We start from the raw sequence: 23,874 nt of genomic DNA on the forward strand, positions 1-23,874 counted from the left end.
CCCTCACTAGTCAGAGACATCTCTCTCCCCCTCTCACTAGTCATAGACATCTCTCTCCCTCTCACTAGTCATAGACATCTCTCTCCCTCTCACTAGTCATAGACATCTCTCTCCCCCTCTCACTAGTCATAGACATCTCTCTCCCTCTCACTAGTCATAGACATCTCTCTCCCTCTCACTAGTCATAGACATCTCTCTCCCTCTCACTAGTCAGAGACATCTCTCTCCCTCTCACTAGTCATAGACATCTCTCTCCCTCTCACTAGTCATAGACATCTCTCTCCCCCTCTCACTAGTCAGAGACATCTCTCTCCCTCTCACTAGTCATAGACATCTCTATCCCTCTCACTAGTCATAGACATCTCTCTCCCTCTCACTAGTCATAGACATCTCTATCCCTCTCACTAGTCAGAGACATCTCTCTCCCCTCACTAGTCATAGACATCTCTCTCCCCCTCTCACTAGTCAGAGACATCTCTCTCCCTCTCACTAGTCATAGACATCTCTATCCCTCTCACTAGTCATAGACATCTCTCTCCCCCTCTCACTAGTCAGAGACATCTCTCTCCCTCTCACTAGTCATAGACATCTCTATCCCTCTCACTAGTCAGAGACATCTCTCTCCCTCTCACTAGTCATAGACATCTCTCCCCCTCTCACTAGTCATAGACATCTCTCTCCCTCTCACTAGTCATAGACATCTCTCTCCCTCTCACTAGTCATAGACATCTCTCTCCCTCTCACTAGTCATAGACATCTCTCTCCCTCTCACTAGTCATAGACATCTCTCTCCCCCTCACTAGTCATAGACATCTCTCTCCCTCTCACTAGTCATAGACATCTCTCTCCCTCTCACTAGTCATAGACATCTCTCTCCCTCTCACTAGTCATAGACATCTCTCTCCCTCTCTAGTCATAGACATCTCTATCCCTCTCTAGTCATAGACATCTCTATCCCTCTCACTAGTCAGAGACATCTCTCTCCCTCTCACTAGTCATAGACATCTCTCCCCCTCTCACTAGTCATAGACATCTCTCTCCCTCTCACTAGTCATAGACATCTCTCTCCCTCTCACTAGTCATAGACATCTCTCTCCCCCTCACTAGTCAGAGACATCTCTCTCCCCCTCTCACTAGTCATAGACATCTCTCTCCCTCTCACTAGTCATAGACATCTCTCTCCCTCTCACTAGTCATAGACATCTCTCTCCCCCTCTCACTAGTCATAGACATCTCTCTCCCTCTCACTAGTCATAGACATCTCTCTCCCTCTCACTAGTCATAGACATCTCTCTCCCTCTCACTAGTCAGAGACATCTCTCTCCCTCTCACTAGTCATAGACATCTCTCTCCCTCTCACTAGTCAGAGACATCTCTCTCCCTCTCACTAGTCATAGACATATCTCTCCCTCTCACTAGTCATAGACATCTCTATCCCTCTTTTCCACCTGAAACCACCATAACCACATTCATAGGTGACATCGTCAATGTACAAATATAAAAGTGTTTGTATAAATCTGCCTGCGTGAGGACAGTGTATTTTTGAACATGCTACGGGTTGCTAAGCTATCACCTGGATTGCCTGAGACTTCAAGTGAATGATTGGACTGATCTATCCATATGATGTACAGACCAGTGGAGCAGCATAGATCTAAACACACAGCTGACTCGGTTAGTGAAAGGCCATGTTTGTGTGTTACTGGTGAAGCAGGGTCTGCCTCAGGGCCTTGTGCATGCTCAGGTGGGATTGTGTGTTACATCTCTACAACAAATCCACTGGCTGTGGAGCTTGGGCAGTGCTGGCTACAGATGTCATTTTACATTTGCCCAACTATCGCTGAACCCTGAATCTCTTCTCTCTCTCCTTCCACGTGTTTATTAAACCTGCATTTGAATACCTATACTTGATTTCACTCTCTCTTTTCCCTGATTAACTCGCTTTCTCCACCCTGGCAGTGCAATCATCTGAGCGATAATTAGACATGCTCTCTTTGCATCACGAAAGGCGAAGAAAGAGAGCAAAAGTGCACCAAATGAGAGAGAAGGAGACATTTGAGAGACAGAGGAGGTAAGTAGAAGAGTGTATGTGGGGTCACTCGTTGAAAGAGGGGTAGATGGGAATCTCAAAGTCATCGTTGTTGAAGTTGGCCGGCTGGTCCAGCATGGCGAGAACATCCTAGAGAGAGAGAAAGATTTAACTTCAAAGCAACATGACAACACATAACAAAAGGTACAGATGGAGACATGGGGAAGAGAAAGGCAGATTGATATAGGTAGAGGGAGAGAGACTTACAGGGAAGATGTCAGGCTGGTTGTTCTGTGTGTGGGGGTGCTGCTCTGCCCTGTTCTGAGCTTGCTGCTGGCCCTGCCACTGGGGCCACACTGCCTCCGCTGCCCTGGAGGGGAACTGCTGCCCCGACCCCAAGCCATCTATCAGAGACAATGGGCGATTCAGTATCTAACTACACCAGCATACACAAACACATAAAAACACTGTACTGTAGTTGACACACACACACACTCTCTCTCAGGGTCACGTACCATATCCGTTGGTATTGAGGCTGGCGCGGGGGTTGATATTTGGGTAGTTAGCCCCCGTGGTGGGGGTCGGAGCGGCAGTGGTGGGCATCGCCCCAAATGAGGAGGAAGAGCCCCCAACAAAACTCCCCATGGCAAACTGGGGAGACAGGGCCTTCCCTGCCTGGGGCACCACCTGCTGGGCGGGTGGTGAACAACACCATGTTATTATTCACACTTATAAACATACAAGGTTTCTGTTATACATTTACTGTTGAAACTGTCTGGGTGTGATACTCAAAACACAGATTACACAGGAATAAAATACAAGGTCCTTTATAACACTAAGATACAGAGATGCAAGAACCTCAGAGCACTCCCCATCACGCCAGCTACAGATGTAGGATTTCAATTTGACCCTGTTCAAGGAAAACTGTCCTGCAATGCAGCCAATTTTAAACTTGTATTGTATTTGAGGTTTAAAAAAAGCTTCTGACAATTGTAATTTCCACAAACAAATTATAATAATTATAATAGTCTTAAATTAAGATTCTACATCTGTAGCACTTTGGGCAACAACAGAGGATCTAAACTTCAGGCTGTTTTGGACAGCTTCTACCTGCAGCTGCCAGCTGTCTCACCTGGTTGTTGAAGGGGGGTCTAGCCCCTGCTGCTGGCCCCGGCCAGCTCACCGCTGCCCCTCCCTGTAGGGGGCTGCTGTTGGAGGGGGGTGCCCCGTTCTGACGGGACATCTGAGCCAGCACCTGGCCTGCGGAGTGGGATGGCTGCACCATCTGAGGGGCCATCCCTACTGACCTGGAATTAGTTCATAACAACAGGAAATGACAATCTCTTATTCAGTATACATGGCCCTTAGATCAGTTGAAAACAGTACAACAGAGGCTAGTGGTCATACCTGCTGTATGTGTCGTTGGAGCGGTTGGCAGTGGTGTAGTTGTTGTTGTCCTGAGGGTAGATGGGTACTCCGGGGGCAGAGGTGGAGGGCAGGAACTTGGCCTGGTCTGGGTTGGGGTACATGGAGGGGTGCATCTCTGCCTTGTCCCTGGTCTTACTGTGGTCAGTTCCAGCTGCGGTCACGGCCTGGACAGGCATCTGACATGGACAACGGTCAACAAGCGGTCAATACTCACTAAAGGCTTGGAGGTAGGAACAACAATACAACTTTATTGTCCATGTTACAGCGAACAATAGAACGATCTCGTCCCCAAGACATCACACATACAGTGAGATAAGCACAGGATCAAGCTGCAGTGCAGCACCACTGGATGGAGGGCTTGTTGTGGGGTTAAGGCCCCAGTTAGGTCTGTGTTTTAGTCAGTGCTAGTCTTACCTGTGGAAGCGTAACCTGTCCTGCCTCGTACAGACCATCTCTCCCTCCTCCCCCCAACTCTGCTTGCTGCTGCTGCAACTGTCTGGAAAGGGGGGGAAAGGGGGAGAGAGACAAAAGAGAGGAAGAAAATAGGGGGTGGTAGAGAGTGGTAGAGGGAGAAAAGAGGGGGAGTGGTAGAGAGAGAAAAGAGGGAGTGGTAGAGAGTGGTAGAGAGAGAAAAGAGGGGGTGGTAGAGAGTGGTAGAGAGAGAAAAGAGGGGGTGGTAGAGAGTGGTAGAGAGAGAAAAGAGGGGGTGGTAGAGGGAGAAAAGAGGGAGTGGTAGAGAGTGGAAGATGGAGAAAAGAGGGAGTGGTAGAGAGTGGTAGAGGGAGAAAAGAGGGGGTGGTAGAGAGAGAAAAGAGGGAGTGGTAGAGGGAGAAAAGAGGGAGTGGTAGAGAGTGGAAGATGGAGAAAAGAGGGAGTGGTAGAGAGTGGTAGAGGGAGTGGTAGAGAGTGGTAGAGGGAGAAAAGGGAGTGGTAGAGAGTGGTAGAGGGAGAAAAGAGGGGGTATTAGAGAGTGGTAGAGGGAGAAAAGAGGGAGTGGTAGAGAGTGGTAGAGGACGAAAAGAGGGAGTGGTAGAGAGTGGTAGAGGGAGAAAAGAGGGAGTGGTAGAGAGTGGTAGAGGGAGAAAAGAGGGGGTGGTAGAGTGGTAGAGGGAGAAAAGAGGGGGTGGTAGAGTGGTAGAGGGAGAAAAGATGGGTTATTAGAGAGTGGTAGAGGGAGAAAAGAGGGAGTGGTAGAGAGTGGTAGAGGGAGAAAAGAGGGAGTGGTAGAGGGCGAAAAGAGGGAGTGGTAGAGAGTGGTAGAGGGAGAAAAGAGGGAGTGGTAGAGAGTGGTAGAGGGAGAAAATAGGGAGTGGTAGAGAGTGGTAGAGGGCGAAAAGAGGGAGTGGTAGAGAGTGGTAGAGAGAGAAAAGAGGGGGTGGTAGAGAGTGGTAGAGGGAGAAAAGAGGGGGTGGTAGAGAGAGAAAAGAGGGAGTGGTAGAGGGAGAAAAGAGGGAGTGGTAGAGGGAGAAAAGAGGGAGTGGTAGAGAGTGGTAGAGGGAGTGGTAGAGAGTGGTAGAGGGAGTGGTAGAGAGTGGTAGAGGGAGAAAAGGGAGTGGTAGAGAGTGGTAGAGGGAGAAAAGAGGGAGTGGTAGAGGGCGAAAAGAGGGAGTGGTAGAGAGTGGTAGAGGGAGAAAAGAGGGGGTGGTAGAGAGTGGTAGAAGGAGAAAAGAGGGGTTATTAGAGAGTGGTAGAGGGAGAAAAGAGGGAGTGGTAGAGGGAGAAAAGAGGGAGTGGTAGAGAGTGGTAGAGGGAGAAAAGAGGGAGTGGTAGAGAGTGGTAGAGGGAGAAAAGAGGGAGTGGTAGAGAGTGGTAGAGGGAGAAAAGAGGGGGTGGTAGAGAGTGGTAGAGGGAGAAAAGAGGGGTTATTAGAGAGTGGTAGAGGGAGAAAAGAGGGAGTGGTAGAGGGAGAAAAGAGGGAGTGGTAGAGAGTGGTAGAGGGAGAAAAGAGAGGGGGTGGTAGAGAGAGAAAAAAAGAAGTGTTAGCAGTGACAACAGAAAATATAATTTTCGTCAAGGCCCTCCACCGCTGCTTGGGAAACCAAAACACCTGCCGACCAACAGCACTTGCCCCACCACCAGTCACTATGGTAACCAAGAAGAAAAGAGGAGAGGGTGTTCATTACCAGCACCGTGGTCATGATGGATTTCTTACTGCTGTTGAGGAGGGAGAGGGGGAATCACCCAAAAACAGAGAGGCCCGGTCAAGTCAAGTAACAATCCACAGCCCTTACCAAGGGGTGACCCAGACCAGAGAGAACAAGAGAATAAAGGGAACAAGAGAGAAATAGAGTTGAAGTCTCCAGTGAAGCAGCAGCAGCAGCCCCAGCTGACCCATGCCAGAGGGGGGGTTGAGGGGGTCTCACCTGGCAGCCACCTGCCCTGGGCTGTGGGATACAGGGGGGAAGTTAGGACTGCTCTCCCCCAGCGAGGGGGGCAAAGACACCCCTGAGGACGAGAGGGGGGTGAGGGTGTCCTGAGTCGAGGTTCTACTGGCCCACAACAAAAACAAGGGGTGAGGAGGAAAGGAAGGGAGAGAAAGATATGGAGGGGAGGTGAACATACTGACAAACACACATTCTGGAAGAGATGACATCACATTTCCTGAGGTGGCTCAACAGATTGGTTAGACAGAGTGGAGATGTTCAGATGTTGAGGTGGAATAGAGTTGTGGTGTCTATGTGTTGTAGGCGTCTCACACTCAGGTGACTTGCGTTGGTGCAGATAATACGTGTGTGTGTGTTGGTACTTGAAGTTTGAGTTGGTGCAGATGTGTGTGTATGTGTGTGTGTGTGTACCTACTTGGCGTTGGTGCAGATGATGTGTGTACCTACTTGGCGTTGGTGCAGATGATGTGTGTACCTACTTGGCGTTGGTGCAGATAATACGTGTGTGTGTGTTGGTACTTGAGGTTTGAGTTGGTGCAGATGTGTGTGTACGTGTGTGTCTACGTGTGTGTGTACGTGTGTGTGTACGTGTGTGTGTGTTGGTACTTGAAGTTTGATTTGGTGCAGATGTGTGTGTATGTGTGTGTGTGTGTGCGTGTGTACCTACTTGGCGTTGGTGCAGATGATGTGTGTACCTACTTGGCGTTGGTGCAGATGATGTGTGTACCTACTTGGCGTTGGTACAGATGATGTGTGTACCTACTTGGCGTTGGTACAGATGATGTGTGTACCTACTTGGTGTTGGTGCAGATGATGCGTGTCTGTGTGTGTATACAGCACCTACTTGACGTTGGCGTTGGTACAGATGATGTACTCTATCTCCTCAGAGAAGGGGTTCTGGAAGGTGAAGGAGCTGGTCCTGATCCAGAGCCAGTCTCTGGTCTTGGACAGGAAGCGGAACATGACGGACAGCACCTGACCCTTCAGCTTGACCACCTGCTGGAAGCTGTCTCTCAGCAGTTCCTGGTCCTCAGGGTGGGCCAGCTCCAAGATGTTCTTACCCAGCAGTTCCTGGTGAAAACACACACACACAACACTGAAAAAGGTAGATCAAGCTTACAGCTGTCACAGAGTTTAAACACATACTGTATCCTGGTACACAGTTTAAACACATACTGTATCCTGGTACACAGTTTAAACACATACTGTATCCTGATACACAGTTTAAACACATACTGTATCCTGGTACACAGTTTAAACACATACTGTATCCTGGTACACAGTTTAAACACATACTGTATCCTGATACACAGTTTAAACACATACTGTATCCTGGTACACAGTTTAAACACATACTGTATCCTGATACACAGTTTAAACACATACTGTATCCTGATACACAGTTTAAACACATACTGTATCCTGATACACAGTTTAAACACATACTGTATCCTGGTACACAGTTTAAACACATACTGTATCCTGGTACACAGTTTAAACACATACTGTATCCTGGTACACAGTTTAAACACATACTGTATCCTGGTAAACAGTTTAAACACATACTGTATCCTGATACACAGTTTAAACACATACTGTATCCTGATACACAGTTTAAACACATACTATATCCTGATACACTATGAAATGCGATGCTGGGTGTTTGTCCTACTCTAGCCCCAGGCTGTGAGTGAGGCCTACCTGAGGCTGGTAGCCCACTGTGGCCATGCAGCGGTGGTCTACGAAGGTAAAGAGGCCCTGGCAGTTGTGACGAGAGATGAACTCCACCGGAACACTGATGCTGTTCATGTCTGTGTCGCTCGGGCAAGAGGTCACCTAGACAACAAGGGGGCAGGCAACAAGTGTCTGCAAGATGGTGGTTCCATGAGCCCATCCAAACATTGGACATTAAGTTGTCCTATCTTACCTGAAGTCTACCGATGGCGACTAGACAGTAGCGACTCCCCTGAATATTGTCTGCTTCCTCATCTGTTAGATTCACCCCTGAAATGCGAGCAGGCAAACACACACGACTCAGTATGCAGCAGTAGTGTATAGATTGGATATATGCCGGTAGAAAGTGGAGTCGCACTTCAACGGCTCAGACACCAGACGTATGTGGCAGGGTCTACAGGAAATCACGGACTACAAAAAGACAACAAGCCTCGTCACGGACACCGACATCTTGCTTCCAGACAAACTAAACACCTTCTTTGCTCGCTTTGAAGATAATACAGTGTTACCGTCGCGGCCGACGTGAGTAAAACACTTAAATGTGTTAACTCTTGGAAGGCTGCTGGCCCAGATGGCATCCCCAGCCGCGTCCTCAGAGCATGCAGACAGGCTGGTGTGTTTACGGACATATTCAATCGCTCCCTATCTCAGTCTGATGTTCCCGTTTCAAGATGGCCACCATTGTTCCTGTACCCAAGAAGGCAAAGATAACTGAGCTAAATGACTACCGCCCCGTAGCACTCACTTCTGTCATCGTGAAGTGCTTTGAGAGACAAGTCAAGGATCATATCACCTCCACCTTACCTGCCACCCTAGACCCACTTCAGTTTGCATACCGCCCCAACAGGTCCACAGATGATTCAAGCGCCATCACACTGCCCCAAGAGGAATACCTATGTAAGAATGCTGTTCATTGACTACAGCTCAGCATTCAACACCATAGTACCCTCCAAGCTCAAAATTAAGCTTGAGGCCCTGTGTCTCAACCAGAGGTCGACCGATTAATCGGAATGGCCGTTTAAATAGGGCCGATTCAAGTTTTCATAACAATCGGTAATCGTTATTTTTGGACACAGATTGGCCAATTTTTTTTTTTACACCTTTATTTAACTAGGAAGTCTGACTAGCAAGTCAGTTAAGAGCACATTCTTATTTTCAATGACGGCCTAGGAACGGTGGGTTAACTGCCTGTTCAGGGGCAGAACGACAGATTTTTACCTTGTCAGCTCGGAGATTCGTTTTTGCAACCTTCCGGTTACTAGTCCAACGCTCTAACCACCTGCCTTACATTGCATACCATGAGGAGACTGCGTGGCAGGCTGACTACCTGTTATGCGAGGGCAGCAAGAAGCCAAGGTAAGTTGCTAGCTAGCATTAAACGTATCTTATAAAAAACAATCTTAACATAATCACTAGTTAACTACACATGGTTGATGATATTACTAGTTTATCTAGCTTGAGACCCAATCACCGGACAATTTAATAAATGGATCACTAGTCACTTTAAACAATGCCACTTTAATAATGTCACTTCAATAATGTTTACATATCTTACATTACTCATATCATATGTATATACTGTATTTTATACCATCTATTGCACCTTGCCTATGCCGCTCAGCCATCGCTCATCTATATACTTATATGTACATATTCTCATTCACCCCTTTAGATTTGTGTGTATTAGGTAGTTGTTGGGGAATTGTTAGATTACATGTTAGATATTACTGCAGTCGGAACTAGAAGCACAAGCATTTCGCTACACTCGCATTAACATCTGTTAACCATGTGTATGTGACCAATAAAATTTGATTTGATATAAGAGCTATGCCATAGGTTAGTTAGTAAGTTACCTGTGGGGGGCCAGGACTTGATGTATCCAGTGCAGTGGACCACCACATACTGAGGCTCTCCATCCTTGGGTGGGCCCAGACCATTCCTACAGGGGAGAACACTACCAGTCAAGGCATAGTTCACTATACATTGCATTCGGGAAAGTATTCAGACATCTTGACTTTTTCCACATTTTGTTAAGTTAAAGCCTTTTTCCTCATCAATCTACACACAATAGCCCACAATGACAAAGCAAAAACAGGTTTTCAGAAATGTTTGCAAATGTATAAAAGAACTGAAATATGACATTTACATAAGCATTCAGACCCTTTACTCAGTTGTTGAAGCCCCTTTGGCAGCGATTAGAGCCCAGAGTCTTCTTGGGTATGACGCTACAAGCTTGGCACACCTGTATGTGGGGAGTTTCTCCCATTCTTCTCTGCAGATCCTCTCAAACCCCGTCAGGTTGGATGGGGAGCGTCGCTGACCAGCTCTTTTCATGTTTCTCCAAAGATGTTAGATCGGGTTCAAGTCCGGCCTCTGGCTGGGCCACTCAAGGACATTCAGAAACTTGTCCCGAAGCCACTCCTGCATTGTCTTGGCTGTGTGCTTAAGAGTCATCGTCCTGTTGGAAGGTGAACCTTCGCCGCAGTCTGAGCTCTCAGGAGCAGGTTTTCATCAAGGATCTCTCTGTACTTTGCGCTGTTCATCTTTCCCTCGATCCTGACTAGTCTCGTAGTCCCTGCCGTTGAAAAACATCCCCACAGTATGCTGCCACCACCATGCTTCACCGTAGGGATGGTACCAGGTTTCCTCCAGGCGTGACACTTGGCATTCAGGCCATAGTTCAATCTTGGTTTCATCAGAACAGACAATCTTGTTTCTCACGGTCTGAGAGTCATTTAAATGCCTTTTGCCAAACTCCAAGTGGGCTGTCATGAGCCTTATACTGAGGAGTGGCTTCTGTCTAGCCACTCTACCATAAAGGACTGATTAGTGGAGTGCTGCAGAGATGGTTGTCCTTCTGGAGGATTCTCCCATCTCTACAGAGGAGCTGTCAGTGTTCTTGGTCACCTCCCTGACCAAGGCCCTTCTCCCCCGATTACTCAGTTTGGCCGGGTGGCCAGCTCTAGGAAGAGTAAACTTCTTCCATTCAAGAATGATGGAGGCCACTGTGCTCTTGTGGAACTTCAATGCTGCAGAAATATTTTGGTACCTTTCCCCAGATTTGTCTCTGGTACCTCTAGACAATCCTGTCTCTGAGCTCTATAGACAATTCCTTCAACAACGTGGCTTGAATTTTGCTCTGACATGCACTGTCAACTGTGGGACCTTTTATAGACAGGTGTGTGCCTTTCCAAATCATGTCCAATCAACTGAATTTACCACAGGTGGACTCCAATCAAGTTGTAGAATCATCTCAAGGATGGTCAATGGAAACAGGATGCTCAATTTGGAGTCTCATAGCAAAGGGTCTGAATACGTATGTAAAGGTATTTGTTTTTTATTTTAATAAATGTGCAAAAATGTATAAAAGCCTGTTTTCGATTTGTCATAATGGTATTGTGTGTAGATTGATGAGGAAAAAATGTCTATTTAATACATTTTAAAACATAACAACGTAACATAACAAAATGTGGAAAAAGTCAAGGGGTCTGAATACTTTCCGAATGCACTTTTTACAGTAAAATATACAAGAATGATCTCACCTGTTCCTGCTCCGCAGGAAATTCAATCTGTTCATAGACATGGGCTCCACTGGACACGAACCACATCTACAAACACAGACATTTCAGAATATACACGCCCAACACAGGTGCATACAGTCATATACACATGCAAGCTCATCACACACACCTCATCCTACATATGAAGGATCGTCTTGCTCCCATACACATCCTGACGGATGACTGCTGTCCCTCCTTCTTAACTGTTCCTGTCTTCAGGTCTAACATCCTCCCTGAGAAAGAGAGAGAAGGGTCGTTACCCACAGTCATTAGTATTGTGTGTGTCTCCTACCTGTATTATAACGCTGCAGTACAGAGCTGCTCCTGTAGTTCATCTGTACCACCTGTATTATAACTCTCTGCAGTACAGAGCTCTTCCTGTAGTTCATCTGTACCACCTGTATTATAACTCTCTGCACTACAGAGCTCTTCCTGTAGTTCATCTGTACCACCTGTATTATAACTCTCTGCAGTACAGAGCTGCTCCTGTAGTTCATCTGTACCACCTGTATTATAACTCTCTGCATTACAGAGATGCTCCTGTAGTTCATCTGTACCACCTGTATTATAACTCTCTGCAGTACAGAGCTGCTCCTGTAGTTCATCTGTACCACCTGTATTATAACTCTCTGCATTACAGAGATGCTCCTGTAGTTCATCTGTACCACCTGTATTATAATTCTCTGCAGTACAGAGCTGCTCCTGTAGTTCATCTGTACCACCTGTATTATAACTCTCTGCAGTACAGAGCTCTTCCTGTAGTTCATCTGTACCACCTGTATTATAACTATCTGCAGTACAGAGCTGCTCCTGTAGTTCATCTGTACCACCTGTATTATAACTCTCTGCAGTACAGAGCTGCTCCTGTAGTTCATCTGTACCACCTGTATTATAACTCTCTGCAGTACAGAGCTGCTCCTGTAGTTCATCTGTACCACCTGTATTATAACTCTCTGCAGTACAGAGCTGCTCCTGTAGTTCATCTGTACCACCTGTATTATAACTCTCTGCAGTACAGAGCTCTTCCTGTAGTTCATCTGTACCACCTGTATTATAACTCTCTGCAGTACAGAGCTGCTCCTGTAGTTCATCTGTACCACCTGTATTATAACTCTCTGCATTACAGAGCTGCTCCTGTAGTTCATCTGTACCACCTGTATTATAACTCTCTGCATTACAGAGCTGCTCCTGTAGTTCATCTGTACCACCTGTATTATAACTCTCTGCAGTACAGAGATGCTCCTGTAGTTCATCTGTACCACCTGTGTGTACCTGTATTGTTACTCTCTGCAGTAGAGAGCTGCTCTCGTAGTTTGTCTCCATCGTCCGGGTGGAGCTGGTCGTAGAGTGAGGAGCCTAGCCAGTCGGACTGTGATTGGTTAAGAACAGGGGTCAGGGAGTCTGACACGTAGACGACCCGCCCACTCTCACACGACACCACAAACAGGAAGCCATCAGCAGCTTCCAGGATCAGGTGCTTCAGCTCCTACAAAGAGAGGGATGGGGAGAGAGAGAAGAAAGGAGAGGTAGAGGAGAGAGAGAAGAAAGGAGAGGTAGAGGAGAGAGAGAAGAAAGGAGAGGTAGAGGAAAGGAGAGGTAGAGGAAAGGAGAGGTAGGGGAGAGAGAGAAGAAAGGAGAGGTAGAGGAAAGGAGAGGTAGAGGAGAGAGAGAAGAAAGGAGAGGTAGAGGAGAGAGAGAGGAAAGGAGAGGTAGGGGAGAGAGAGAAGAAAGGAGAGGTAGAGGAGAGAGAGGAAAGGAGAGGTAGGGGAGAGAGAGAAGAAAGGAGAGGTAGAGGAGAGAGAGAAGAAAGGAGAGGTAGGGGAGAGAGAGAAGAAAGGAGAGGTAGGGGAGAGAGAGGAAAGGAGAGGTAGGGGAGAGAGAGAAGAAAGGAGAGGTAGAGGAGAGAGAGAAGAAAGGAGAGGTAGAGGAAAGGAGAGGTAGAGGAGAGAGAGAAGAAAGGAGAGGTAGAGGAGAGAGAGAGGAAAGGAGAGGTAGGGGAGAGAGAGGAAAGGAGAGGTAGGGGGAGAGAGAGAAGAAAGGAGAGGTAGAGGAGAGAGAGAAGAAAGGAGAGGTAGAGGAGAGAGAGAAGAAAGGAGAGGTAGAGGAGAGAGAGAAGAAATGAGAGGTAGAGGAGAGAGAGAAGAAAGGAGAGGTAGAGGAGAGAGAGAAGAAAGGAGAGGTAGAGGAGAGAGAGAAGAAAGGAGAGGTAGAGGAGAGAGAGAAGAAAGGAGAGGTAGAGGAGAGAGAGAAGAAAGGAGAGGTAGGGGAGAGAGAGAAGAAAGGAGAGGTAGAGGAGAGAGAGGAAAGGAGAGGTAGAGGAGAGAGAGGAAAGGAGAGGTAGAGGAGAGAGAGAAGAAAGGAGAGAGAGAGGAAAGGAGAGGTAGAGGAGAGAGAGAGAAGAAAGGAGAGGAAAGGAGAGGTAGAGGAGAGAGAGAGGAAAGGAGAGGTAGAGGAGAGAGAGAAGAAAGGAGAGGTAGAGGAGAGAGAGAAGAAAGGAGAGGTAGAGGAGAGAGAGAAGAAAGGAGAGGGAGAGAGAGGAAAGGAGAGGTAGAGGAGAGAGAGGAAAGGAGACGTAGAGGAGAGAGAGGAAAGGAGAGGTAGAGGAGAGAGAGGAAAGGAGAGGTAGAGGAGAGAGAGAGAGAGAGGAAAGGAGAGGTAGATGAGAGAGAGAAGAAAGGAGAGGTAGAGGAGAGAGAGAGAGAGGAAAGGAGAGGTAGAGGAGAGAGAGAGGAAAGGAGACGTAGAGGAGAGAGAGGAAAGGAGAGGTAGAGGAGAGAGAGAGAGGAAAGGAGAGGTAGATGAGAGAGAGAAGAAAGGAGAGGTAGAGGAGAGAGAGAGAGGAAAGGAGAGGTAGAGGAGAGAGAGAACGATGGAGGGAGAGATGACATGGAAGATACACTCAGTTATTATTGTGCAACAAACACACATGATAACATTTTCCACTTTTCATCTCTCAGCCCCCCTCTCCTCCCTCTCCTTCCTGCCTCTCTTTCTCTAACCTGGTCGGTGAGGAAGGATGGTTTGTATGTCCCGTCTGCTGCAGTGTTGCCGCTCCCTCTCAGAGACTTCATGTGGGACACGGCCATGCGCAGGATGGTCAGCTTATCTGGTTTCCGTGCCAACGCGCTGCAGGTGGGAACCATGTCCGACAGCTCTGTGATGTAAGCAGTCATCTTGTTCCTCCGCCGCCGCTCAATCTCACTGTGGTTCTCCCTGGAGCGAGGGAATGAGGGAGGAGAGGAAGAGAGGAGAGTAGGAAGGACAGAGATGGGGTAGAGATGGGGAGAGCAGGGGGAGGAGCAACAGACATGGAGTCGGAGGAGGGACAGAGATGGGGTAGAGATGGGGAGAGCAGGGGGAGGAGCAACAGACATGGAGTCGGAGGAGGGACAGGGATGGGGTAGAGATGGGGAGAAATAGGAAGGGCAGAGAGGAAGAGGTAGAGGAGGGATGGGGTGGGGTGGAGAAAAAGAGGGAGGGATATAAATGGGAAGAGGTGGGCAGGTAGGTGGACAACATGGAGTAGAGTTTAGTGTCGGCGTAACCAAATGATATTTGCAGATTAGGATGAGGTAGGTGGAACAAGCATGGATTGATAAATATAACAAGGAGTGAATGATCCATCAATACGATAGATAAATGTAGAGATCGAGATAGAGAGAACCTGGTCTTTCAAAGCGAGACGGAGTGATAGAGGAGAGGGAGTGCTGAAAGAAAAAGACTTCAGAGATCCTGAGAGAGAGAAGCAGACAGGGAAGGAGGGAGAGAAAGGGGTTGTGCTCAGAAGAAAGGGATTGATAGGAGTGAACAGGTGTCCCTGAGCTCAGGGGTTAGTAGTAGTGACAATAATCACAGTGGTGTGATAGGGAATCTGGTGTCTCGGGATGTGTGCATGCAGAATATCTGTATTATACACACGCACAAACACGCACAAACAACCTCCTTATTCTACCTGGCAAATCGCTCTTTGTCTCCTCCTCCTCCATCGTCATCACACCTGGTCAAAGACAGAGAAGATCTGACATCAAAACAACCAACACAGTACAGTCAGATCAGATAGAGAGATGAGAGAGAGCAAGAAAGAGCGAGAGACAGGTGTCAGTCCTACCTGAAGAGCTTGCTTCCATCATCATCATCATCATCATCGAAGTCTGGCCTGTGAGGAAGTAGACAGAATCCATGTTTGTAAAGTTAACACACAAGAATGGATCAACAAGTTATCGGTGTGATTCTGCACCTATGGACAACTTCTACCCTGTGCTGTCATAGCTATAGACCGTCTGTTAAAGTTGTGACATAGTGATTGACTGATTCATTGGCATTGTATACTATACTTACGCAGCTCGTCTCTTATTGGACCCTTTTGGCACAACAGCACTGCTGCTTGCCTGGGCCCCACCGGCTCCCAAACCCAGAGAGTCATCTGGTATGTCTGCCACACACACACACAGACAGACAGACAGACAGACAGACAGACAGAGATAAATTATGCAACGTAACGTTACACGATGCTACAAGTGTATCAACTTCAATAATTTATTTAGCCATAAACATATCTACTCCAGACAGCCATGTAGTAACACACCTGAGTCAACTAACGTTAATCAACCAATCGTAAGAATTGATTAGACGAATAAAATGAAAGTGTGTGAATGCTGGATTGAACCATGTAGCTCTCCAAGCCAGAGCGTGTGACCACTGCAGTTGTGAGTATAGCGAGCTAGCTATTGCCTCTCTGATAATGAAACTGGCTATGCGTTAACTTACCTAGCCACAAAGCTAGCTAGCTAACAAATACTGTAGCTACAACTAACTCGCTAGCTATGCTAAGCCAAGCAGAACAAGCTAACTGTCAGCTGGCCAAAAAAGCTAATCATTAGTTCAAAATAACACAGTTTTGAGGAAATATTGACACAAACTAGCTAGCTAGTTAATAGCTAACTTATCTGAGCATAACCTACGCAAGTCTGTCACCTAGCAAGCTAGCTAAAAATGATAACTAGCTAAGCTAACATGGCGAGAACTTGCTAACTACGATGTTGCAAGACAGAAACGTCAATAGCTAGCTAAGTAGTTAGCTAGTTAAATTATTCAATTCAAAGTAAAATATTCAGTTAGCTTGCTTTCGCTGGCCAGTTAGCTTAGCCCCAGCTGAGCTACCTCCCTAATGCTGTCATCAGAGCCAATCTGGAGAAAGTGACAGATTCGGTCAAAGGGCCACGGATCGCCAATTTTCCATCTGCATTATCACCTGTAACATTTGAACTTATTCCCACAAGTTTAAAACTTTACTGTACCTGGGTTAGAAGAGTCCATGTCCGGGTTGAATAACATAAACAAACCCAAGTTACAGTAAACTGCGGAAATTTTCTCAATCCACAATCCTCTCAGATTTACCGATTTTAACTATATCAGCAAATAAAGAGGCGACGTCATGACTCGTGTTTCTTCATCATCAGCCAGTTGGGGAAATTACAAAATAAGAACGAAAGTATCTATTTTCCTGTTTTCCCCGTTTAGAAACCTTCTCGATCCAAGATGGCGTTCACGGCTAATAGCAATAACTGTATAGGCTCTAGCTATGTAACACTTTTCTTCAATCACGAGTGGGATACAAGTGAAATCCAATAAGAGGGCAACCCCAATGTTTGACCACTTACACAGAATCACAGGCCAGTACAATCTGTATAATATTTTATTTGAGTCAAAGCAAGATCTTAACCTTTAAGATTATTTGAGTGATATGTTATACTCACATTATAATGTAATAAACCTACTACTCCTATTTCAGAAACGTATTGTATGTGTGTACACTAAAATAAAGTGCACAATATACAATCCCTGTGTTTATAGAAGGTTATAGGCCTCAGTACCTAAACCAAGACATAGGAAACCTATAGATACTCTCCCCTTATCCATCAGTGAGGAGAACTTCATAATTTGAGTGTGTAAAACAAACATTGGAGTAGACAGGTTTGGCGTAGTGATTCATGATCGTTGTTTTTATTATTAATGATAATACTTAAGCATCATAATACACACAAAAAAATAACACTGTAATTACGTGACTTGTTTTTCCAAAGCGATGGGGGAAGAGAGGAAGATTGGTCAAGGTTAGTACAAATGAACGAGGGTTGGAATGGGGATGTGAAAGGCTGTGAGGGGAGGATCTCAGAATGAGGGAGGAGATGGATGAGTAGAAGGAGTGGGGAACAATAAGAAGCAAAAGAAAGAGGGAGAAAGGATGAATGAGGATGAGAGGAGCTGAAGAAGGTAGAAAGGTGAGAGGGTAGGCTATCCCATACATTACAGATAAGGCACTTAACATACAACAACAATTGAAAATATATAATGATAAAAATACAACACTTCCATTGTTCCATGTATCATACTTTTGCTTACTGAGCAATTGAGTTGCTAAAATCCAAACTCAAGAAAAATCCTAACTTTTCTGAAACAATGATGTCAAACATGAAACATGACTGTAAACCTGTTTCTCATAGGAATCATACCTCAAATCACTCTAGAATAACAGAAAAACACATACCACACACACGGGATAATCTAATCCGGGGCAGTATGGCCTAAAAAATCTGCCCTAAATAAAGCATAAATTACAATGGCCCTTTCCAGTCTCCTGAGAAGAAATGTCCTGTTCTGACCAACCAATCCAGGCCCCCGAAAAATATCCATCATGATGCATGATATCTTCAGTGTGGGTCAGGATTCTACTGGATCATTGTGCCCAGAAACAGATTGGACTGGACCAAACCAGACTGGCATTCAACTCTGCAAACATTTGCAGAAAACTTTAGTCCTTACGAGGTCATTGTTGAAGAAAGAGTACACAATCAAGTGTTTTCAATAGAATAGAACAGTTCGCTCCTGTTGTCGAACATTCTTGGTGAATTGGATTGTTGGTGGGCGCTCAGAGTTGGGAGCTTTATAATCGTTAGCGGAGTTGAATGCATCTCTAGTCGATGACATGCATCATACCACACTGGTCCATACTGGTCTTAACTGGTCTAACAGTTAAAATATTGCTTTTTTTAAAATTGGAATTATTGACATTCTATTTTGGATCCTGACTGGCTGGACTGTTGTTTTTTGCCTTTACATTTACAATGGCAATTTTTGTTTTGCAAAAACTATTGAAATATACTGAAAATAAAGTTCTGCCTGTGTGACCTTGGTAAGATGTCAATGACACTCAGAAGATATACTGAAAATAAAGTTCTGCCTGTGTAAAACTGTTTGATAACAAGTATTTTCCTCTCCAATGTCAACGGAGAGAGTCTACAGACAGAGCGTTACCACTGGCACATAAACATGACATCAGCAGAGGAAGGAGAGCATCATTCAGAATCAGCAGAATCTCAATATACCCCCCAAAACGATTTAACACTTTGTTTGAAGGACTGCTTATAAGCTGCTAATAAACATTATTACATCGTTTATGAACCAGTTCACATTATTACATTGTTTATTAACCATTCAATAAAGAAGTTTATAAACAGACCCTCAAATCAAGGTCCATACAGTGCAGTATTTAAACCCATGGTACCAGTGAGGGAGACAACCAGACTCCCTCACTATCTTACTGCATGGCTTCTACAAGCTTAGAGGTGTCCCAAACAACGCCCATTCAGATGCACTACAGGAGCTGAGCAGAAAAAAACATAGTTGCATAGAATCATAAAAACCAGGGCCGGCGAATCTGTAAGTCAGCCCCAAATCAAAATTCACACGATTGTGTATTTGTGTGTCAGGTTAAATCTTGTTGTGTCTCTTTTCTAAAGTCTGTCTTTCATGGAAACTGGAGTATTGGACATAAAGGCACATGGACAAAACATGCTTATAGCAGGTTGAGCAACAACAAGGTAAGTGAAAAAAACCAGAATAAGGTAAAAGCACCATAGTCTGGCTGTAAGGCACATGAGTACAGTAAGAAGAGCCATACTAGAAGCAGCATCACACTTTCTCCCCTTCCTTCTCCCCTTCCTTCTCTTCTTCCTTCTCTTCTTCCTTCTCTTCTTCCTTCTCTTCTTCCTTCTCTCCTTCCTTCTCTTCTTCCTTCTATTCTTCCTTCTCCCCTTTCTTCTCTTCTTCCTTCTCCCCTTTCTTCTCTTCTTCCTTCTCCCCTTTCTTCTATTCTTCCTTCTCCCCTTTCTTCTCTTCTTCCTTCTCCCCTTCCTTCTATTCTTCCTTCTCCCCTTTCTTCTCTTCTTACTTCTATTCTTCCTTCTCCCTTTTCTTCTATTATTCCTTCTTCCCTTTCTTCTCTTCTTCCTTCTCTCCTTCCTTCTATTCTTCCTTCTCCCCTTTCTTCTCTTCCCTTCATTCTCATCATTCTCATCATTCTGTCCTCTCTTCCATTCACATCATTTTGAACACTCTTTTAGAGGGACTGAAATCACACAGACGTTCCCAAAGCTATTCCTTAACTTGTGTGTGTGTGTGTGTGTGTGGGGAGGTATTCTCATGAAACCAGTTTTAAAATGTCTGGAACAAATTGAGTTACAAAACTATGATGCATCTGCAAAAATCAACTATCATTCTTAGGACTAAGATGTCTAGTTTTAGGGGAAAATGTCATGTAAAAAAATTAAAATACATTTTCATTACTGAAATGCCTCCTGATTAAATTCATGGTAATTTTATAAAAATACATATTTAGAAAAACCTAACTTATTTAAATAAAACAAAATATGTTGCTGTAGTTTCTCCATAAATTATAAAAATTGTATACTAGTTGAAGTTTACATTAAACTATAATATTTATTACATACAAGCAGTGTCTGTGGATATGTCTCATTACCATTTTTTTCAAGTTCCTATAAAACTCCAGTTTTTAAATAAACATTTCTTCCCCCATGATGCATCATCTAGAGTAGTCCTTAGAAAACAGCTAAAGAGCTCAAATTGGGGAAAAGTCTGATTTTCATTTTATAATAATTGTAATTTAAAATGATTTGTCTCAGGCATTTTCATTAGGGGAGCAATGTTAAAAAATATAGAAATATTGATTTATAACTTTTTTGGACAAAAACGAATGAGAATTTTATGAACATGTTAGTATAATATCTGATTTAAAAAACGAATAATAATTATAAAATAGATACGTATAGATCCTAATCTGTTATTCAAGAGGACATTTTGTGAAAAATGACAAAATGTATTTTTTTAATTACAGTTTCGTGATAATTACCTGTGTGTGTGTGTGTTATTAATGGACTATAATAACAGGTCCATGCCAATTAATGTAGTATATCCAAAATTGTGTGTGTGATTGAGTGTTTATAATGTAGAACAGTGTATCTAACCACAGGTACAGGTCTACCTGTACTTCTCAGGCTTTAGGAATGCCTTTCCTTCTCCTTCGTCCATTTTCCCTACCACTCTGTCCCTTTCCTCTTCCCTACCACTCTGTCCCTTCCCTCCATCTCTCCCTTTCCCCTTCCCTCCATCTCTCCCTTTCCCCTTCCCTCCCACTCTAATGAGTGAGGGATGTGAATTCTTCACACTCTTACTTCCTGGCACACGTTTTCATTACTCCGTCTTGCGGTGGTTGTTGTGAGCGGCGTGACCATTCTGCACTGCACCTTTCTTCTCCTCCCACTCCTCTTCCTCCCCTGACTCGTCTGTCTCTTCTTTATCGCTCCTCTCGTCCTCCACCTTTTCCTGAAGCGAAAGGAGGGAAAGAAAGAGAGGTGTGTTTATAAACAGGTAATCCGTCCAGAGACATTACTTTTCCTTTCGGCAAACTGAACCCAAACCAGACTGCTGCTCTTTATCAGCTGGGCTTTCCAACACATATCAACGTGTGATTTCTGAATAAACTTTCTCTCTCCTCCACCCACCCCTCCTCTCCCAGTCTCTCTACTCCACCTACCCCACCCACCCCTCCTCTCCCAGTCTCTCTACTACACCTACCCCATCTCTTCCAGTCTCTCTCCTCCACCTACCCACCCCTCCTCTCCCAGACTCTCTCCTCCACCCTCCCACCCCTCCTCTCCCATTCTCTCTCCTCCACAGTGTTGTCAGGGTGTGTGTGTAGTGTTGTCAGGGTGTGTGTGTAGTGTTGTCAGGGTGTGTGTGTATAGTGTTGTCAGGGTGTGTGTGTAGTGTTGTCAGGGTGTGTGTGTAGTGTTGTCAGGGTGTGTGTGTAGTGTTGTCAGGGTGTGTGTGTATAGTTGTCAGGGTGTGTGTGTAGTGTTGTCAGGGTGTGTGTGTATAGTGTTGTCAGGGTGTGTGTGTATAGTGTTGTCAGGGTGTGCGTGTATAGTGTTGTCAGGGTGTGCGTGTATAGTGTTGTCAGGGTGTGCGTGTATAGTGTTGTCAGGGTGTGCGTGTATAGTGTTGTCAGGGTGTGCGTGTATAGTGTTGTCAGGGTGTGCGTGTATAGTGTTGTCAGGGTTCGCGTGTATAGTGTTGTCAGGGTGTGCGTGTATAGTGTTGTCAGGGTGTGCGTGTATAGTGTTGTCAGGGTGTGTGTGTATAGTGTTGTCAGGGTGTGTGTGTATAGTGTTGTCAGGGTGTGTGTGTATAGTGTTGTCAGGGGGTGTGTGTATAGTGTTGTCAGGGGGTGTGTGTATAGTGTTGTCAGGGGGTGTGTGTATAGTGTTGTCAGGGTGTGTGTGTAGTGTTGTCAGGGTGTGTGTGTAGTGTTGTCAGGGTGTGTGTGTATAGTGTTGTCAGGGTGTGTGTGTAGTGTTGTCAGGGTGTGTGTGTATAGTGTTGTCAGGGTGTGTGTGTATAGTGTTGTCAGGGTGTGTGTGTATAGTGTTGTCAGGGTATGTGTGTACAGTGTTGTCAGGGTGTGTGTGTGCAGTGTTGTGTACATACATCGCTCCTCAGGAAGCGGACGGCCATACGCAGAATGAGGATGGCCCAGAAGATATGGAGACACTGCAGCACCATCATAAGGAAATTCAGGAAGTAGTATCCAAAGAACGGAGAGTACATAGTCATTGGATAAATGTACGTAGAATAAATGATGCTGAGAAAGAGGGGGGGGGGGGGGGGCAAGAAGAGCAATAACATCAGTAACAACCAACAGACAATTAACAGACATGTATGATGCTAATCAGAATGTGTTGTTCACTGACTTGCCTAGTTAAAGGTGACAAAAGTAAAACAATCAGAATGGCTGTGAGAGAAAGATAATTGGTGTGTGGTGGGAGTGTTCAGGTGTCATCTCACTAGAAGGGGAAGATATAGAGTCTAGTGAAGATGAAGACGGCAGCGAAGAGGAAGAAGACGTAGTTACTGGTGTTTCTCCATCCAGCATAGATGAATATCTTAGCGGACTATCAGAGAGAGAGGGAGAGAGAGAAAGGTTGTTGTTGTTAGAAAATAATTGTAATGTCATATTTCTTCCACCAGGTGACAGTACTAAATCTCTCCATATCTCCGCTTCTCCAATATCAGTAGTACTTTGTCCACTTCCTGGTTTATCAAATAAAATGGGATTTCCTTGTGGGTGATTCCCCTGTGGGCCCCACCTACAAACTACATGTGCTAACTGTATTATTGTGTTTATTATCGTATCATGGCAGTGATATTATTATCATGTTATGTTGGTGACCCAGCTCTCCTGTAATTGGTTGTACCTCCAGTAAATAGTCGGAGGAGTCGTGCAGCAGCATGATGAGTGTGCCCGCTCTGATGTAGTTGACACACCAGGAGAAACTGATGAGGAAGATGGTGGCCATATGGTGAACCATCTGCTCCTTAAAGTCCTACAGAGAGGAAGGGAGGAAGAGAAGGAGGGAAAGAGAGAAATGCAGGGAGGGAGAGAGAAGGTTAGAGTTTGTGTTTTGTTACCTCGATAACATGATAACATTCTGATCCTTCACACACACACACCTGCGCAAACACACACACTATAGTAAATCATGCCAGAGGGCCATCAGGTGACTTTATTTAGCAGGTACACACGGTCTGTACTGACCTGACCCTAGTGGAGTAGAGTCCACTGACAAACTCCCCTTTAACCTCCAGCTCCACACACACAAACACGTCATATCAGTCCAATGTCCACCTCCTGCAGTTGCCCCCTGGCCCCTGTCCCTATACACACTGACACTTACATCAGTGCCATGACAGTAACCCCTGGTCGTCATTACAGGGGCAACACCATGGCGACAGCAGGAGAGGGATCAGAAAGACTTGCTTACTGTTTTCAATGAATCACTTGTAGCTAACAGAGTGTGCAGCCTTGGTTAACCACTATCCCTGATCTTGTCAACTGCACTCCCCCATGTATGGAAGAATCTTCGGGTGATCTGCGTGCTGTAATTGATTGACTCTTAAAGTGAATAGGACTGTAAGTAAAGGGATTCTGTGCCACCATTTTTCGTGGTTGATTTGTATACTGTATTCTTGATTGTTACAAGCATAGTGTGCTTCATAGAGCAGGCACGGTGCACACTTACTTTCCGTTTGACGTCTGATGCCACACTGAAGATTAGAGAGACGTAGAAACCCAGCTCTATCATATAGTACCAATACTGAGACGGCAGGAGAGTCTGGGGGAGAGATGAGAGATTGAGGGATGGAGAGAGAAATGGATGAGGGATGGAGAGGAACAGATGAGGGATGGATTGATGGAGAGAAATTGATGAGAGATGGAGGGATGGAGGGAAATTGGTGAGAGATGGAGGGAAATTGATGAGAGATGGAGGGATAGGGAGAGAGATGGGATGGGGAGAGAGGAGAGAAAGAGCAAGATAATATCAAT

The 23,874-nt window shown here is 45.4% G+C and overlaps 2 protein-coding genes across 4 annotated transcripts in view; both read right to left on the reverse strand.

Annotated features, from left to right (window-relative positions):
• Positions 1-1,341: 1,341 nt before the first annotated feature.
• LOC116376542 (aryl hydrocarbon receptor nuclear translocator) lies at positions 1,342-16,668 on the reverse strand. The gene is made up of 19 exons (XM_031837680.1): positions 16,430-16,668; positions 15,471-15,564; positions 15,241-15,288; positions 15,085-15,129; positions 14,132-14,345; positions 12,405-12,618; positions 11,263-11,365; positions 11,115-11,180; positions 9,426-9,511; positions 7,766-7,842; positions 7,540-7,674; positions 6,683-6,909; positions 5,818-5,940; positions 3,869-3,950; positions 3,434-3,630; positions 3,159-3,333; positions 2,542-2,716; positions 2,294-2,430; positions 1,342-2,176 (listed from the first exon to the last, which is right to left on the reverse strand). Exons 1-19 carry the CDS (start codon positions 16,464-16,466, stop codon positions 2,093-2,095), a joined length of 2,319 nt encoding a protein of 772 aa, XP_031693540.1. The 5' UTR covers positions 16,467-16,668; the 3' UTR covers positions 1,342-2,092.
• Positions 16,669-17,106: 438 nt separating this feature from the next.
• Positions 17,107-23,874, reverse strand: part of LOC109884519 (ceramide synthase 2) — a 43,517-nt gene continuing 36,749 nt past the window's right edge. For 2 of the 3 annotated variants that reach the window (XM_031837702.1, XM_031837694.1), the window contains exons 7-11: positions 23,570-23,662; positions 22,745-22,873; positions 22,335-22,441; positions 21,978-22,131; positions 18,185-20,813 (exon numbers count right to left, since the gene is read on the reverse strand). In XM_031837702.1, coding sequence (XP_031693562.1) covers positions 20,682-20,813; positions 21,978-22,131; positions 22,335-22,441; positions 22,745-22,873; positions 23,570-23,662 — 615 coding nt within the window. In that variant the 3' untranslated portion in view covers positions 18,185-20,681. Of the gene's footprint in view, positions 20,814-21,977; positions 22,132-22,334; positions 22,442-22,744; positions 22,874-23,569; positions 23,663-23,874 lie in introns of all 3 variants that reach the window. The other variant, XM_031837687.1, reaches the window with a different exon arrangement.

Source organism: Oncorhynchus kisutch, linkage group LG2, assembly GCF_002021735.2.
Source record: "Oncorhynchus kisutch isolate 150728-3 linkage group LG2, Okis_V2, whole genome shotgun sequence".
Classification (NCBI taxonomy): domain Eukaryota; kingdom Metazoa; phylum Chordata; class Actinopteri; order Salmoniformes; family Salmonidae; genus Oncorhynchus; species Oncorhynchus kisutch.

Bases quoted from the DNA above. Each gene is read 5' to 3' on its own strand.
- LOC116376542 (XM_031837680.1), bottom strand. From the start codon at position 16,466: ATGTTATTCAACCCGGACATGGACTCTTCTAACCCAG. The intron at 15,289-15,470 runs GTAAGTATAGTA...ACTTCCTCACAG, and splicing joins TCCAATAAGAGACGAGCTGC to GCCAGACTTCGATGATGATG. The intron at 3,631-3,868 runs GTAAGACTAGCA...TGTCCATGTCAG, and splicing joins GACAGGTTACGCTTCCACAG to ATGCCTGTCCAGGCCGTGAC.